The sequence below is a fragment of the Podarcis gaigeae genome, assembly GCF_964106915.1.
Source record: "Podarcis gaigeae genome assembly, chromosome: 13".
Taxonomy (NCBI): domain Eukaryota; kingdom Metazoa; phylum Chordata; class Lepidosauria; order Squamata; family Lacertidae; genus Podarcis; species Podarcis gaigeae.
In genome coordinates this window covers 38448990-38467026 of record NC_139689.1, presented here as the reverse complement: position 1 = coordinate 38467026, position 18037 = coordinate 38448990, and the positions used below count along the sequence as shown (strand labels likewise).

The following is an 18037-nucleotide window of genomic DNA, read 5'->3' as shown; positions in this document are numbered from 1 at the left end:
TCTCTCCCCCCCCCCTACAAAAAAAGCAAATGGAAACCAGACCTGGATGTAAATTACCAGAGAGGCTGCTAAGAACATACATTGACTTGGTCACAAATATCCTTTCAGCATGTTGCCTGTTAAGTTGTGGGTGAACATATCAGATGACACAGCGATTCTTCAAACAGCTCTTGTTTATTCACAGGCCAGAACAGAACTGAACTGAACTGAAGGGTTCAGTCAGCCTGCTTATATAGAGCTCCAGTACAACGTAACTGTAACAACTTTCTGTAACTATCCAATCACTGAACGTCACTTTCGATCCCTTATTTGCATATGTGGACCTGAGTAAAAACTATCTACAGTATCCCCCTGCTGGCCCAGGGTGAGAACTTCAGTATATAACATTGCCCACTCAAAAAGGCTGATCAATTAAACTTCAGAGCACAGCTAAAGAAATCTGCACAGCCAAGTCAATGCCTGCTTGCAGAATGACGTGGGATTGAGGCGAACTAGACTGTGCCGCATCAGATTGCAGGTTGGCAAACTGCATTTTTTAATGCTTCCCCTACATTAGAAGCTTAAATAAAAATGTAGAGAAGGCTGGAGGAGAACCATTCTCCTTGATGGGCTCATTTTCTACTTGCAGGGAGCGCTTCCAGGGGGGGACATTAAAAAACCCCGTAACTTTTGCCTGCAAGTCTGAAATGGTGCAGTCCCTTTCCCTACCCGTTACATGCGTGGACTGGGTCTTAGTGTATGAATCATACAAGTTTTAGTTGATTGATCTATTAAACCTGCATAAATATGCATGTGCATTTTTAAAAAAGCCATCCTTGTAGGTGAGACAATGCTTCCTGTGTGAAGAGAGAAAGGAGCATGTCTCTTCCTTTTTAAAAATGCCTCGTTGTTTTTTAATCTGCCTGATGCATCAAGGACCTGCTTTTGCTCAGGCAAAAGGCCTTTAAAAGATTAACCGAGTCATTGACTTGCATGCCGCCTCCCAAATTCAAAGGCGTTGTATCGGTATAGTAAAGTGTTCTGGGCAGAGTACATTTCCGCCTTTACTGTTTTCAAGAGCGACAAACCACTGAGGCAAGGCAGCAGCCAGTGCTGAGGTACCTTTAAAATTCATGGGATCAATTCGTTTCAGTTAAATGGTTGTTTCCTTCTGCTGTGTGGAAACATGTTCTCATGTTTCCATGAGCTTCTTTCAAAAACCAGCAATAACGCTCCTCTTTTGAAAAGAAGACTCACAGTTCAATCCTATACAGTGGTACCTCAGGTTACATACTTAATTAGTCCTAGAGGTCCGTTCTTAACCTGAAATTGTTCTTAACCTGAGGTACCACTTTAGTTAATGGGGCCTCCCGCTGCCGCCGCGCGATTTCTGTTCTCATCCTGAAGCAAAGTTCTTAACCCGAGGTACTGTTTCTGGGTTAGCGGAGTCTGTAACCTGAAACGTATGTAACCCGAGGTACCACTAAGTTAGTTCTTGGTATGAGCTTTTGTGTGCATGCACACTTCTTCAGATACGTTGGTCTTTAAGGTGCTACTGGAAGGAATTTTGTTTTGTTTTGACTATGGCAGACCAACACGGCTACCTATCTGTAACCGAGGTACCACTGTACAGGGAGGAGTAAGTAGGGCCCTATTCTGTAGGAGCCTTGGCCGTTAACCCCATAGCACTTGCTCCCAGGTAGGTGTCTGTAGGTGCCATCCTTTTTGGTAGCCCACTAGCCCCTGTCCTCATTGTAGTGCGGGTCTCCTATCAGATAAGCACTCTAGGGATCAACGTGGGATCTGTAAGCTTGGTGTGAATTTGTAAGGCTGGGTGTGCAGGAGGGCAGAGCGCTGTGGACCTGCATGTATGCTTGAGAATCAGTGTGTGCAGCTCCAGACCTAGGTCTGATGAGGCCCTAAGCTACTGAAGGTAATGGGGCCCTTTATATGTCCAGCTGTCCTTTGTCAACAACAAATTGTCACTGTTTTTTGTGTGTTGAATATATGCTATATGGTAATTTATGGACCTAATAGGGACGCGGGTATCTAAGGGACGCGGGTGGCGCTGTGGTCTAAACCACTGAGCCTCTTGGGCTTGCTGATCAGAAGGTCAGTGGTTTGAATCCCCACGATGGGGTGAGTTCCCGTTGCTCGGTCCCTGCTCCTGCCAACCTAGCGGTTCAAAAGCACGTCAAAGTGCAAGTAGATAAATAGGTACCGCTCCGGTGGGAAGGTAAACGGCATTTCCGTGCGCTGCTCTGGTTCGCCAGAAGTGGCTTAGTCATGCGGGCCACATGACCCAGAAGCTGTAGGCCGGCTCCCTCAGCAAATAAAGCGAGATGAGCGCCGCAACCCCAGAGTCATCCGCAACTGGACCTAATGGTCAGGGGTCCCTTTACCTTTACCTAATAGGTATCTAAAGCCATTTGCACATAACAAAATATGTATTTTATCAAAGTAATTGTTGAACTGAAATACAATTAATACTGTTTTTCCCCCCTTGAAATTTTGGGGGGGCCCTCAAGAGAGTTGGACCCTAAGTTATCGCTTGTTTAGCTAATACGTAAATCCGGCACTGAGTGTGTGTATGCGGTGGTGGTGAATGAGTGAAATGTGAGAGTGAGTTTACATTTTGCCATTTTGACGATGAGAAAGGTACGCGACTTCTGTTTCATTGTGCAACATCGCAGCCTTCACTTCCTAGAAGCGTTTAGCACACAGCTCAAATAAAACATTTGGGTCTAGCACAGTTCTAACACTCTAAGCCTTAATTAAATTCTAACACTAGGTTGATCTGGAATTTAGGGTGTCCTGTGCACCCAGAAACACGTAACAGTGGGTAAACTTTGTCTCTGCCTTCACTTCCTAAGCTCTGTTTCCGTTCCTTGTATCGCTTGATTCCTCATCATACAATAGGGTTTTTCGAGGGGATTTAGCCAGTCACGCAAGATAACACCTGCTGAAATTCTCTCTCCACAACTATAAAAGGTGCAGGAGCTTGTCCCTCTCTCGTGCCTGATGACTGCTGGGTGTTTCCCGGATAAAGGTGCAAACTGTTGGAAAGCGTTGCCATTTGAGATCATACGGAGGTGTAAATAAAGTTGCAACTCCCCCTTTTCCCCTCAACCACACACACACACACACACACACACACACACACACATATATATATATATAAAATTTTATTTATACTTTTCAGATATATACATTTCACTGATTTCACAATCATTTTAACATTTTAAAACTTGACTTCCTTCCCCCTCTTTCTGCGGTTCCTTAAATTTATTTTCAATATCTTCTGCATATACAAATTCACTTACTCATTTATTTATCTTCTTTAAATATATACTCTTCTGTAACTGCAGGTTATTCCAATAATCCTGCCAGTGTTTTTATCTGTTTACAATCTATCTGTAACTATTAAATAAACCTATTTCCATTCTTTTGTAAAAAGTTTGTTATCTTGATTTCTTATTCTTCCGGTAAGTTTCACCATTTCTGCATATTCCATTTTTGTATCCATTCTTCCTTTGCTGGAACTTCTTCTTCTTCTTCTTCTTCTTCTTCTTCTTCTTCTTCTTCTTCTTCTTCTTCTTCTTCTTCTTCTTTTTCTTTCCATCTTTCGGCAGGTAAAATTCTTGCCTCTGCAGTTGCATACATGAATAAATTTCTCTACAATTTAGCTAGTAAAAAGGTAAAGGTAAAGGAACCCCTGACCATTAGGTCCAGTTGTGACCGACTCTGGGGTTGCAGCGCTCATCTCGCTTTATTGGCAGAGGGAGCCGGCGTACAGCTTCCAGGTCATGTGGTCAGCATGACTAAGCCGCTTCTGGTGAACCAGAGCAGGGCACGGAAATGCCGTTTACCTTCCTGCCAGAGTGGAACCTATTTATCTACTTGCACTTTGTGCTTTCTAATTGCTAGGTTGGCAGGAGCAGGGACTGAGCAATGGGAGCTCACCCCGTGGCGGGGATTCGAACCGCCGACCTTCTGATCGGCAAGTCCTAGGCTCTGTGGTTTAACCCACAGCACCACCCGTGTCCCTAATTTAGCTAGTACTGTCCCTATAATTCCCAAGAGGAAAGCTTCTGGCGTTTTTGTTTTTTTTACGAATGTTCTTTTAAACGTCCTTTTCATTTCATTGTATATCATTTCCCTCAACCCTTTACACTTATTTATTATTTTTACGTTTATGTCTTACACACATGGCTGCAAGTTCAGGCAGGATGGCCTGTATGATGCCTGAGACGAGAGGCGCCATCTTCTCCAGAAGATTGAGGAAGCCCATGCACAATGTTGTGCGATGTCCCAATGTGACACAGGGGGCCCTCTGAACACTGAGGTGACTCTCCACCTCCCAGGTGAAGACCCAAGGCCAATCCAGGAGGGTTGGGAGGTAAGACCAATCTGTGAGTTCTGGGCATTCTAGTTTCCCTTTGCCCCCATGTGGGGACGTCATTTCTTCATGGCTTCTTGGTGTGAAGGGAAAGAGGAGGGCCTTTGCAAGCTCTCCAACTCCTTAGCACCCTCCTTCGTCCCCTTACACACTTCTGACTAAGTCTCTCAGTATTTTGGTTGTGTGAGTGCAGCATCCCTGACTGAACAGTTCCCAAAACCTGACTTGGACAACCTTGGTTGTAGGTGCCTCCAAGAGTCCCATTCGGTTCGGCCTGATTGTTTGAGGCGATCGCGATGGACAAATCTGTCAATTTTGGTTCTCTTCTATATCAGTCTTCAGTTACCCATGTTTGTGCATCGGATTGCATTAAAGGGGGAGGAGAAATCCTCTCAAAGAATTGTCAGCATTTTAGCACTCATTTCTCCCAAGGGTGTGTGTGTGTGTGTGTGTGTGTGTGTGTGTGTGTGGAGTTTCGCCTCATGTGCACATTTTTGCAAGCCATGTTCCCTAATATAACTCTGTTTAGTACATGCCCCCCCCCGCAAAAAATATACAGTATTTTTCCGTGTATAAACTGGGTTTTTTTTCATTAAAAAGTTATGCTAAAAATTTGGGTTCATCTTATACACGGGGCAATCTCCCTCCATTTCCTCAATTTTTAGTCCCCAAAAAGAGACGTCTTATACACGGGGGCGTTTTATACACGGAAAAATACAGTACTATATGCATCTTTAGACACACTTTCCCCTAATATTCATACATATTTTTTTGCGCACACAGTTAGAAAAGTGCAGATTTCTGGTTTGGGAGTGCATGCTGTTTCTGGACACATGGATTAGATAGGATCACGTTAAAAGTTGGACAAAACCAGGTCTCACCCCCATCCTCCTCCTGAGGGGATTGTGACTTGTTCAGGGGCCGTTCTTGCACTGTCATCCGGAGAACAGGACACCAGCAGGAATGATCCAGGTCACTGCAGGGCTGCGCAGGTATTTATAGATCTCGGCCAGCTCTGTGGATTCGGTTTCAACCGCTGCGACCCATCAGCACATTCCTGAGGCTGCAAGGAACGCTGCCTCTCAAAAAAATAAAATGCTCTGGAGCATCACCTTGGCTCCTGAGTAGCGCTCCTTTTCCTCTCTGAAAAGCAGGGGTCCGACTTGCCTCCCTGTAAGCCTCCTCCTATCGCTATATCCTTGGGCTTCCTTTAAAAATTGATAAGGCTGCTGACTTTCGTAAAACCCAGAGATGGCATCTTTCGTGGTGGTAGGGAGTTCGGCCTAGCCACTTTAACCATCCAAAATCGGAGGGGATAGATGATAGACTGTCTGTCTATCTATCTATCTATCTATCTATCTATCTATCTATCTATCTATCTATCTCTATCTATCTATCTATCTATCTATCTATCTATCTATCTATCTATCATCTATCTATCATCTATCATCTATCTATCTCATCTTTATCTATCTATCTCTATCTATATCTATCTATCTATCTATCTATCTATCTATCTATCTATCTATCTATCATCTTTATCTATCATCTATCTATATCTATCTATCATCTATCTATCTATCTATCTATCTATATCTATCATCTATCTATCTATATCATCTATCTACCTATATCTATCTATCCTCTTTATCTATCTATCATCTATCTATCTATCTATCTATCTATCTATCTATCTATCTATATCATCTATCTATCATCTATCTATCTATCTATCTATCTATCTATCTATCATCTATCTATCTATCATCTATCATTTATGCTTATTTGTTTCAGTGTAGGTGCAAGATAAAATCGCTCACTTCCCAGAGTTTAGACTGAACGAAACAAACAAACAAGCAAGAACAATTTCCACCAGCAAATAATAAACCACGTGGATTAAAAGGGGCATTTTCTGTCCTCCCCCTGCTGTTCTCCTGATTCAATAATATCCGGACATCAACCGTAAACACATCAGGCCTTCCTCTCCTTTCAGGAAACAGGGTCTTAGGCCTGTTGCTCTAGCTCCTAGGTGCCAGATAAACCAAGATTCTGAGCTTCCAGTTTCTCTAGCGCACTAAACCACGCATGCACACATGCATATATGCCCTCTCTCTCAGAGAACCCAGGAGTCCTGGCTCTTATTTCTGCCTCCTCTGAACTGAAACCCTGCTGGCTTCCCTGTCACATTGAGGGAGTGAGGCACAGTTGCTCCGAACGGCTAAGAATAGCCTTGCACTATGGCAAGCAGCTTAGATACCTCTCCTTTCCTCCCCACCCCCTCCAGCCCAGCCACTTCATATAAGGGCACGGCAGGGCCCATGGCTTGGTGCTCTCATCTATCTTGGAGGCTGGGCTGGGCAGCCATTGGCTGTTGGCTGAAGGGCTAATCTAGGCCAGCTGTAGACGTCGCTCATACAAACGGTGGGCTGGAAACTGTATATTCCTACCCCTTAGCTCTCCTTGTGGGCTGACGGCCTTTCCGAGTTGCTTGCCTCTGAGACTTCTGAGTGTGTTGCTTCCACCCACCCCCTTCTACCATGGCTTCTTGGAAGGCCCTGACAATGGGCCTCCTTCTGGTCCTGCTCTGCTCATTCAGGCTCCCTAGAGCCCTGGGAGAGGAACAGCACCACCACCACGAACACCACCACGGAAGCCAGCATGAGGGCGAACACCATCACCACCATGGACAGCATGATGCTGATGACGATGACGATGATCATTATCACCATGCCAGCCACCTTCATGAAGCAGGGCATCACCAAGGAGGCCACCATCCTCACCATGATGATGATGATGATGATGACGACGATGATGAGGAACACCATCATCACCACACTGGACATCACCATGCAGAGCACCATCATCACCACAGTTCCCACCACGATGATGATGACGACGACGATGATGATGATGACCACCACCATGGCAAGTATCATCAGCACCATGAACATCATGGTGACCATCACCACCATCATGACGATGATGATGATGACAATGATGACGACCACCATGACCACCATGGCAAGCATCATCATCACCATGAACACCATGGTAACCATCACCATGACGATGATGATGATGACGATGATGATGATGACCACCATGACCATCATGGAAAGCATCATCGTCACCATGAACACCATGGTAACCATCACCATGATGTTGATGATGACGATGATGATGACGACGACGATGACCACCATGGCAAACATCACCACCATCACGAACATCATGGTGACCATCACCACCATCACGAGCATGATGATGATGAAGATGATGACGATGATGATGATGATGAACACGACCACCACCACCAGAAACATCATGGTAGCCACCACCACCATGATGATGACGATGATGACGACAGTGAGGAAGAGGAACACCATCATCATGAACATCATGCTCACCACCATCACCATGAGGATGATGACGACGACAGTGAAGAAGAAGAAGAGCATGCCAGTCATCACCATCACCATCACCATGATGACAATGACCAGGAAGAGGCCCACGGGCACCATCACCATAAGGAAGCTGACGAGGGCAAAGAGCACCACCACCATCACCATCACCATGGTGACGAGGAAGACGAGTCTGATGAAACAACGTCCAAGGAAGAAGATGAGGATGAAGGGCACAAACACAAGCACCCCAGGCACGAAGGCCATGACAAGGCCAAGAAGCACCACAAAGAGGGAGAAGGTGAGAGAAGCTTATTGGGTAGGGTACGGTGGGATGAGGCCATGTTGGCTTTCATTAGGGTTAACCAACCCTTGGCTTTCACAAATGTCCCCAAGGGCCCATAAATTGTGGCTGCCCTCCCTTCCCTTCGAAGGACCCCGTGCTTTTTGCCACCTAGCCCACACAGAGCTCTTGGCTTTCCCCACACACTTGGCGTCCCTCTTTGCTTAGCCCAACTTTCTCCCCTCTAGCACCAACATGCTGGGCCCCCAGAACCACCTGGGGGCTCCCAGCTGCCCTCTAGAACCTCCTCCCTCCCCCACCGGGAGGGACCCTTCTGGGCATCTGTATCTATGTCTTTCTTTTCCATTGAAGAAGAGGAAGACGACGAGGACGACGAGGACGAGGAAGAGTACGAGGCAGGCTCTCTGTGCCACTACTGTGCCTTCTGCAAGGTAACGAAGGAGAAGCCTTCGCCCGCATACCTGCTCAACTCTCCAGGGTGGGATTTGACCGCCCAAACCATTTGTGGTCGAGCCTTAAGGGTCTCTTCCTGCATGCCTCATATCTTCGCCTGTTCCTGCTTTAGTCCGGTCGCCCATTAATCCGCAACATGACTGCTTTCCCTGCTCCCCCTGAAGCAGGCATAATTTTCCTTCTCATTGCCTTCTGATGAGACACCCTATCGGCCGGTGTGTGGATTTTACAATACGTCATCACACTTTTCCTTCCCTTTGGATCTCTGGAGGAGGAAGGTCTGCCTTCATCTCTCCATGGAAGCAGCCTGGGCTTAACTCTGCCATGGCTTCCCCTCTTCCTGTCCTTGTTTGCCGTTATGTCTTTGATGAGAGTCTGCCTTATTTTGGCACAACCTATTACATGCATGCTCATTCTGAAGGTCTGGCTCGGAGATGGGTTGTTGTTCCTGTGTTCTTCTTTGCCTGGTCCCTGCCTGCAACTCCCTCTTCCTCCCCAGATGGATGGATACGGTGCCAAAACTATACATGAGATAGAGATCCATGGTCTAAGGAGGCCTCATCTTCTACTTTACAGTCTTCTACTTGAAGGTGTCCTCTGTTTGAAGGGCTACCTGGTCCAGGTCTGTTTTAAAGATACAGAGCTACAGGGCCTTGGAATTGCCCATTGGTAGTTGGTACAGCTAGGGATGTGGGTGGCGCTGTGGGTTAAACCACAGCGCCTAGGGCTTGCCGATCAGAAGGTTGGCGGTTCGAATCCCCGCAACAGGGTGAGCTCCCGTTGCTCGGTCCCAGCTCCTGCCAACCTAGCAGTTCGAAGGCACGTCAAAGTACAAGTAGATAAATAGGTACCACTCCGGCGGGCAGGTAAACGGCATTTCCGTGAGCTGTTCTGGTTCGCCAGAAGCAGCTTAGTCATGCTGGCCACATGACCCGGAAGCTGTCTGCGGACAAACGCCGGCTCCCTCGGCCAATAAAGCGAGATGAGCGCCGCAACCCTAGAGTCGGTCATGACCGGACCTAATGGTCAGGGGTCCCTTTACCTTTACCTAGTTAGTACAGCTAACCTGGGTCTTCCCCACCATGTTAAGATAGAACCATAGAATTGTAGAGTGGGAAGGGAATCATTCTAGTCCAACCCGCCTGCAATGCAGGAATATTCAGCCGTCCCACAGAGGGATAGAAAAGAAGTTGGAAAAGAGGTTTACGAGCTACAGTATGGAAAATTTAACCAGGAACTAAGAGCTTCCAGAATAAAGGGCATGTGCAGAGTGCACCTCCCTTGGACCTCTGTGTTTAATATGACAGTTTGGCAATACAACAGTATTCCTTCGTGGGTGTGTGGGTGTGTGGAGGAAACATTTTATGATTCCTGGTATTGGTGGATGCACGATTAACAAATGCTGATTATATATCAATATTTCTTGACTCTGTTTGCATCCCTCCGAGTTTGGCTTTGGGTCGATGTCAGTTTATTTGCTCACCAAGGGGTCAATGAACTCAAAAATCTGCGCGAGCATGGCTTTTGGGCCAGTGGTCTGACAGTTTCGTATGTACTGCTGTAAAATAGTTTCATAGCCTGTTGACAAGGCGACAGAAAGGAACTTCACCCACGGGATTTCTGCTTTGCTGCGCCTGTTAAATACACAGGAGCCTTGGTGGGCGATGGGGAAGGTGCCAGCCGTATCTTGAGGACTAGGCAGTTGGGGCACAGGGAAGAACTAGGAAAGGGAGAGTACGTTTTGTGAATCACAGCCTGTCTCTTTAAAAAAAGTAGAATTGCACCTCCGTGTCACTTTCTCCTGGAACTTCATGTGACTGCAGGAGTTCTACATACAGTACAAGTCTATGCCCTCCTGACGCTGATGAACTTCAACTCCCACCAGACCCAGCAAACAGGGCCAGTGGGCAGGGCTGATGGGAGTTGTAGTTCAGCAACACCTGGAGGGCCAGAAGTTATCCCATAGAGAAGGAGAAGAAAAAAAGATGGATGCAGAACTCAGTGCAGGAAAGCGAGCTGTTTTGATTGAGCAGCCAATTGAAAGCAGCTGAGGAACCTGCAATTTGGCAATTTCAGATCTTTTTTGCAGGGGCAAACAGGCTCAGAATCCAGAAACTGAATAAACTAAAAGTTTTTAATGTGTAATTTTAGTGTTTTTTTTGTTTCTGTGGAAGCTGCCCAGAGTGGCTGGGGAAACCCAGCCAGATGGGCGGGGTACAATAATTTATTATTTGTATACCCCACCCATCTGGGCGGCTTCCAAAAATAAAATTAAAATACTGTAATACATCAAACATTAAAAGCTTCCCTAAACAGGGCTGCCTTCAGATGTCTTCTAAAAGTCTGGTAGTTGTTGTTCTCTTTGACATCTGGTGGGAGGGCGTTATACAGGGCGGGCGCCACTACCGCGAAGGCCCTCTGCCTGGTTCCCTGTAACCTCACTTCTCACAGTGAGGGAATAGCCAGAAGGCCCTCCGTACTGGACCTCAGTGTCTGGGTAGAACGATGGGGGTGGAGATGCTCCTTCAGATATACTGGACCAGGGCTGTTTAGGGCTTTAAAGGTCAGCACCAACACTTTGAATTGTGCTTGGAAACATACTGGGAGCCAATGTAGGTCTTTCAAGACCGGTGTTATATGGTCTCGGCGGTTGCTCCCAGTCACCAATCTTGCTGCCGCATTCTGGATTAATTCTGGAAATATAGAATGAATTGCAAAATAATATTTTCAGTGGGGTTCTGGTGATGGTGGTTTCCTATGTGGTGATGAGAAGGATAACTATAGTGTTGTGGGACCGGATGAATTGGGGAATTGCCACAGAACTTCTTGACATGCAGATGGTTCAGTCTCCCAGTAGGGTTGGCAAAGACCCCTGTCTGATGCCCAGAAGACTCACTGCCAGTCAGGGTAGACTAATCAAAATGGACCAAAAGCTCCCTGTGGTTCTATTGGGACCCTCCAGGGTTATTGTGCATTCACGATTAGTTGTGCCCATTATGATATCGGGGCAGTTACACGTGACCCCGCCTTCAATACTGTTTACCTCTGCAAAAGTTTTGGAGTGCTCATACTGCATACCCCACAAATGTCCTGGGGAAACTGGGACACCCCATTTTTTCATGCAACTGCATGAGGGCCATTTTGGGCGCTGAGATCTTGCTGCGAGAAAAGTGCTTTTTCAGGGTCACGAATCTTGCACAGAGCCCCAAAACGTGCATTTTGTGGGGAGCGCATATTTTGGCCTCTGTGATCTCGCATGAGTCACATGACTCATGCACAGCCACAAAGATGCGCATCTCGGTTTGGGGATTCAACATGTTGGAGGGTATGATACTGCTTCATTGAATACCTCTTTTTTGGCATAAACCTTATTAGGGCTTATCAAGAAAAATACAATACTTAATATCAAATATATTTCCCTCTCCTTTTTTGTCCAAACTAAGGCTGTGTTCGGGGACGCAGGTGGCGCTGTGGGTTAAAGCCTCAGCGCCTAGGACTTGCCGATTGAAAGGTCGGCGGTTCGAATCCCTGCGGCGGGGTGCACTCCCGCTGCTCGGTCCCAGCGCCTGCCAACCTAGCAGTTTGAAAGCACCTCCGGGTGCAAGTAGATAAATAGGGACCGCTTACCAGTGGGAAGGTAAACGGCATTTCCGTGTGCAGCTCTGGCTCGCCAGATGCAGCTTTGTCACGCTGGCCACGTGACCCGGAAGTGTCTCCGGACAGCGCTGGCCCCTGGCCTCTTAAGTGAGATGGGCGCACAACCCCAGAGTCTGGCAAGACTGGCCCGTACGGGCAGGGGTACCTTTACCTTTACCTTTAAGGCTGTGTTCTAAATACCATTAAAAAAAGCATAGTGATACTGCTTCATTTCCAACCAGTGCATGCCCTGAAACTTCCTGCTGCAGCTGTGTGACTTTTCATACTGCAAATGTTCTTGTTTGGGGTGGCTGTAGTTGTTGTTTTTGGCCCTTTTTTGTTGTGCTATTGTCAGTGCTTTGTCGGGGGGGGGGGGGAGACACGGGGAAGCATACCCCTAAACATTTGGTGAATCTTTGTACTTTTGCCCATTTACTGTATTTATTTTTCTCGATTTGAACTATAAAATGGTGGTTTTCTTGCATCAAAATGAGAGCACCCCTAAACACCTTTTTAGAAAAAAAAGCACTGTCTGTGGTGCAAGGTTGCCCTTCCAGATGGCAAGAATGCAAGAATGTCAGGGAAGCATCACGGAACAACTAATAAAGGGATATGTTGTATGAATTTACCACTAATGCACTAGTATTGCAACAGCAAGGATATACGATATCTTTATTGTCATTGTCCCATATAGAACAATGAAATTGAAAATCTACATAAAACCTTCAAAAACCCCTAAAAACCCTGAAACTCCATTTAAAAATACAATATACTATAGAGACTCCTTATATTGCGTTTAGAACCAGAATTGCGTAGAAACTGTTTCTCAGGCGGCTAGTCCTGGCCTTTATAACCCTGTACCTTCTTCCAGAAGGCAGAAGCTGAAAGAGATCATTTCCGGGGTGCGTACTATCCTGCGCTATCTCTGCAGCTTTTTAATGCACCTGGAAGCATAGATTTGATCTAAGGTGGGGAGAGTGCACCCAATTATTCTCTCTGCAGTCTTTACAACCCTGGCCAACATTGTTTTTTCCCTGGCCGGGCAGCTCCCAAACCACACACCCAGACCATAAGTTAATACACTCTCCACAGTACAATGGTAAAATGCCATCAACAGGTCCTTTGAGAGATTGCCAAATACGCCTGCAAGAAACAAACAAGAAATGCACCATTCTGAAGGTGTCACATGGGCAGAGTGGTTTGGTTGTGGCACGCAGGACAAGGAGAGCTGTTCTGAGGACTTGCCACCCGAACAGACCCAGCTAAGTTTTTCTGAATTTCCACCCCCAGGATTGCGACAAGTGTGACAAGTGCCCCTGCAAAGAAGGAGACAGCAGTGAATACTGCGCAAGCTGCCAGGTCGGTGCTCCTCCCTCCTCCCCACCCCTCCCTTTGCCCCAGACTTGCTGCTCTGGTTTCGTGAACCTTAACCACAGCAGTGCCCTGCCGGCGGTAACTCCTTTTATCTCTCTCTCTCTGCAGTATTGCCATTTCTGTTACGTTTGCCCTGTGTGCGAGGCGGCCTGTGCACCCGGTGAGTTGGTTTCCCCCTTTGCGGCTTTTGTGTTGGCGTGGGCAGGTGGGATCTACTGGCAGACCTCTTGCATGATTTGTAGGAGAGCCTGCAAGTTAGCAATGAGGAAAAGCCTCTTTTCTACGTTCGGCTGCTGAGGTGAAGAAATATGTGGGTGGGGAGGAAGCAGCAGCGGATTTTTGTATGGTAAATCAGTGGCCAGGACACAAAACAAGTCCTTGGCTAAGGACAGGGGTCAGCAAAATTTTTCAGCAGGGGGCCGGTCCACTGTCCCTCAGACCTTGTGGGAGACCGGACTATATTTTGAAGGGGGGAAAAATGAACAAACTCCTATGTTTAGGGGTACGCGTACCCCTGCGTACCCCCACTGGATTGTTATAACAAAATAAAGAAATCCCTATGGAAAAGTGTGTTTTAAAATTTCCTGCCCTCTGGCGCCATCTGGTGTTGCATGTTTATAGCACATCCAAATTGCTGTTTCTTTACTAACATTGACAATTCCCTTAACGTTTTTTTTAGTTTTGTATACAGTACAGAGCAGGGGTCAGCAAACTTTTTCAGTAGGGGGCCAGTTCACTGTCCCTCAGACCTTGTGGGGGGCCGGACTATATATATATATATATATATATATATATATATATATATATGGGTTTTGGTGTCCTCGGGTGTCTTCCCGTGTAAAAGTTGGGGTGTCTAGGCGACGTTTCGACGAGGTCTCACTCGTCATCTTCAGGCTGGTGCTTTCGGCTTCTTGTTACTGGAACAGAGCGGGATCTCAATGTTTGAGTTCCTATAAATACTGTAGAGGGGGTGTGGTGTCTAGCCTCCAATGTTCTGGGCAGAGAGGAAGTTCCCAGGCTAGTGTGCCTTTTCTTCTTTTGTTCCTTAATTACTTGAGAGATACCTTGAGTGATTTCTTGAGTGATATCCTGAGTACCACTTAGGTGGGTCACTCAAGGATATCACTCAAGAAATCACTCAAGGTATCTCTCAAGTAATTAAGGAACAAAAGAAGAAAAGGCACACTAGCCTGGGAACTTCCTCTCTGCCCAGAACATTGGAGGCTAGACACCACACCCCCTCTACAGTATTTATAGGAACTCAAACATTGAGATCCCGCTCTGTTCCAGTAACAAGAAGCCGAAAGCACCAGCCTGAAGATGACGAGTGAGACCTCGTCGAAACGTCGCCTAGACACCCCAACTTTTACACGGGAAGACACCCGAGGACACCAAAACCTGCATATATATATATATATATATATTTGCTTTCGTAGATTTTCACGGGTACAGGAATGCAGGTTTTGGTGTCCTCGGGTGTCTTCCCGTGTAAAAGTTGGGGTGTCTAGGCGACGTTTCGACGAGGTCTCACTCGTCATCTTCAGGCTGGTGCTTTCGGCTTCTTGTTACTGGAACAGAGCGGGATCTCAATGTTTGAGTTCCTATAAATAAATATATATATATATATATATATATATATATATATGGGGGGGGGCAATGAACGAATTCCTATGCCCCACAAATAACCCAGAAATGCATTTTAAATAAAAGGGCACATTCTACTAATGTAAAAACACACTGATTCCTGGACCGTCCATAGGCTGGATTTAGCTTGCCTTAGCTTGCCTATCAATGGCTAAGGATATGCTCAGAGGCACCCTGTTCCTTAATTTTAGGCTACATGCACACCATATGTTTAAAGTACACCCCCCCCCGAGTAATGGAAACGGTTGTTTGTGAAGGGTGCTGGAAACTATATCTCTGTAAACCTAGGAATCTTTAATTTAAATGTGCTCTAAATGTATGGTGCGTACTGAGCCTAAGGGTATGTTTGCACCTGGCTCCAGTTTGTGGGTCTTGGGTTTTTGAGTAAAAATGGAAGTAGATCCCGGAAGCCTGCTGTCTGACCACCTCTGGGTTAGCGGATCAAGTGTCAGACTTGGACTGAGTGTCTGGGGGTGCAGGTGGCAGTGGCTAGGAAGGACCTGGGTTCAAATCGCAGCTGAGCCCTCTAGCTCACTGTGTCGTCTCGGCCGAGCCACCACGTCGCCACATATTCCACTCAGCCATTCTCCACCCCCAGAATGATTGTGAGAAAATAGGCTGAACGGTCTATGTCCCTCATGCTCCTTGCCAAGAAATAAGCAATAAACACAGCAATAAACAACTTCATAAAGCTTGTTTTAATGGGGAGACGTATGCTCAAGACGAGCAGATGGTAAGTGCCCTAGGAACAGCAAATTCCTGATTTGTTCTGTTTTGTGTTTTGCAGGGAGTATCGTGGATGAATTATCTGGCGCCTTATTTCAGTAAGTAACAGCCCTTGATCCCATTCAAATCCTAAGGGGAGGCAGCAGCTGAGCTCCAAAATCTACTTCCTCCCCTTTCCTTGTGTTGCAGCCTCTACCCCTGGAGAAAGGACAGCCAGGATCCAGCAGAGATCCTGCAGCTTTAACCTCCAGTCTTGTCTCAGCTTGCCACATAAAGCTGGGGAAACACTTTTCTTTCGGCCCTCAGTTTTCTTCGTCTGTGAAATGGGAACAATATGATGTCTCTCTCTCTCAAGGCATTCAGATCTAGGACAGGCATTTGTTTAGAAAGGAGACCGCCTGCTCATTCCATGTAGGCAGCTGTGGCCCCTTGGAGAAAGTGCAGGATAGATGACTGTTGACCAGAAATAAGCAAAAAGATTGTAATGAAAGACCCTAATTTAAACCCTTTCTTCTCTTTTTCTTTCAGGACATTTGCCACCATCTTTGAGCAGCAGGAGCATTGAAGTGCCCCCTGGTGGAGAAACCAAAGTTAGGAGGGGGAGGGGGAACCAGGTGACCCTTGATTATTATTTTTTTGAGCCAAACTGCATGTGATGGAAGATTCCACAATTTTTTTCTTCCGGAGGTTGTTTCCCTGCCCATCATTGTCCTCTCAAAAATGTACCCCTGTTGTTTTTCTCCCTTGGGTCCTATTCATCCCCCACATCTGGAAAATCTGCTGGGAGTTGGTTTTGAGAGGATACCCGATGGCAAGAAGGGAGAGGGTTAAGCAGCTGGACTTTACCCAACCCCCTACTTCCAACTTCTGCCTCTCACAGGACTTTTCATTCTTAAAAAAGCAGCTGTTGGAAGACACGCAATTTCAGAACTGGCAGTCATGTGTAGTCTGGCTTTTATAATTAGCCAGGAGGCCATTCCAGGTAGGCTGCGGCCTGATGAGCAAGAAGGGTGACCCGCATTTACTGAGCAAATCCACCCTGGGGCAAGGGATTACTAACGCCTCAGTGATGCACATTTCCCCAGCCTTTGAATAAGTTTGAGCGATAGCTCTCCTGAGCAATAGGTTTCCTGCTCATGCCTCAGCCCCCAGGCAGGGAATCTGTGGTTTTCTGGATGTTATTGGACTCCAACTCCCATAATCCCTCATATTGGTTCTGCTGGCTTGGCCTTGATGGCAACTGGAGTCCAGCAACCGTGGGGCAGCTTCAGGTTCCCCCTCTCAGCCTCAACTGAACAGGCAATGGGGCAACTCACACCGTGCAATTTTGAACCTTTGGGCTACTTGCTGCAGAATTGCACACCGACCAGCTTCTAGATGTTTCCCTTTGAAATGTCTCTTCGGAAAGGTTTGTGCCCGAAACCTTTTGAAAGCTTGATCTGTGGTGATGGTGTGGCATTGCTTTTTCACAGATGGGTGTTGCATGCTCTGCAACACTTCTTCGATGAAAACAGGGTGTCCTATTTAATAATAATAATAATAATAATAATTTCATTATTTATACCCTACCCATCTGACTGGGTTGCCCCAGCCATTCTGGGTGGCTTCCAACATATATAAAAAACATAAGAAAACATTTTGAAACTTCCCCATACAAGATTCAGATATCTTCTAAAGGCTGTATAGTCACTTATCTCCTCGGCTCAGGGATCATTTAACTCCATACCCTCCAACATTTCTCCGATGAAAACAGGGATGGCATAAGGAAAATCAGGGCATTCCAGGATCAAATCAGAAACTGGGACAGCTTCTGTAAACCCGGGACTGTCCCTGGAAAATAGGGACACTTGGAGAGTCTGGTGTTGATAACTTGAGTTATAAGGAATAAATGCAACTGGGTGAACCAGCTTCTAAACAGCTTTACAACGGCCTCATCACTCTCTTCACTGCCATTTTCTCCCCAAGGAATTCTGGGCATTGTGGTTTTTATGAAGATGCCAAAGAGTCTGTCGAGTGTCGCATTGTCTCCTTAGCATTACCACAGTCCCTTTCTGATACACCATGGGTGGGAAACCTTTGGCCCCCTTCCTCCAGTGTTAGGTAAAAGGTAAAGGGACCCCT

The 18037-nt window shown here is 46.5% G+C and overlaps 1 protein-coding gene and 1 long non-coding RNA gene across 2 annotated transcripts in view; both read left to right on the top strand.

Moving 5' to 3' along the window:
• Positions 1–18037, top strand: part of LOC310830275 — a 274706-nt gene that overhangs the window by 9157 nt on the left and 247512 nt on the right. The window lies entirely within an intron of this gene.
• Positions 6707–17465, top strand: HRC (histidine rich calcium binding protein). The gene is made up of 6 exons (XM_083709558.1): positions 6707–8080; positions 8435–8514; positions 13463–13531; positions 13655–13706; positions 15978–16014; positions 16445–17465. The coding sequence occupies exons 1-6, from the start codon at positions 6916–6918 to the stop codon at positions 16479–16481; spliced, it is 1440 nt and encodes a 479-aa protein (XP_083565684.1). The 5' UTR covers positions 6707–6915; the 3' UTR covers positions 16482–17465.

Coding starts and splice junctions, on each gene's coding strand:
- HRC (XM_083709558.1), top strand. CDS start 6,916: ATGGCTTCTTGGAAGGCCCTGACAATGGGCCTCCTTCTGGTCCTGCTC. Junction 8,515..13,462: donor ACTACTGTGCCTTCTGCAAG/GTAACGAAGGAG, acceptor TTCCACCCCCAG/GATTGCGACAAGTGTGACAA. Junction 16,015..16,444: donor TTATCTGGCGCCTTATTTCA/GTAAGTAACAGC, acceptor TTTTTCTTTCAG/GACATTTGCCACCATCTTTG.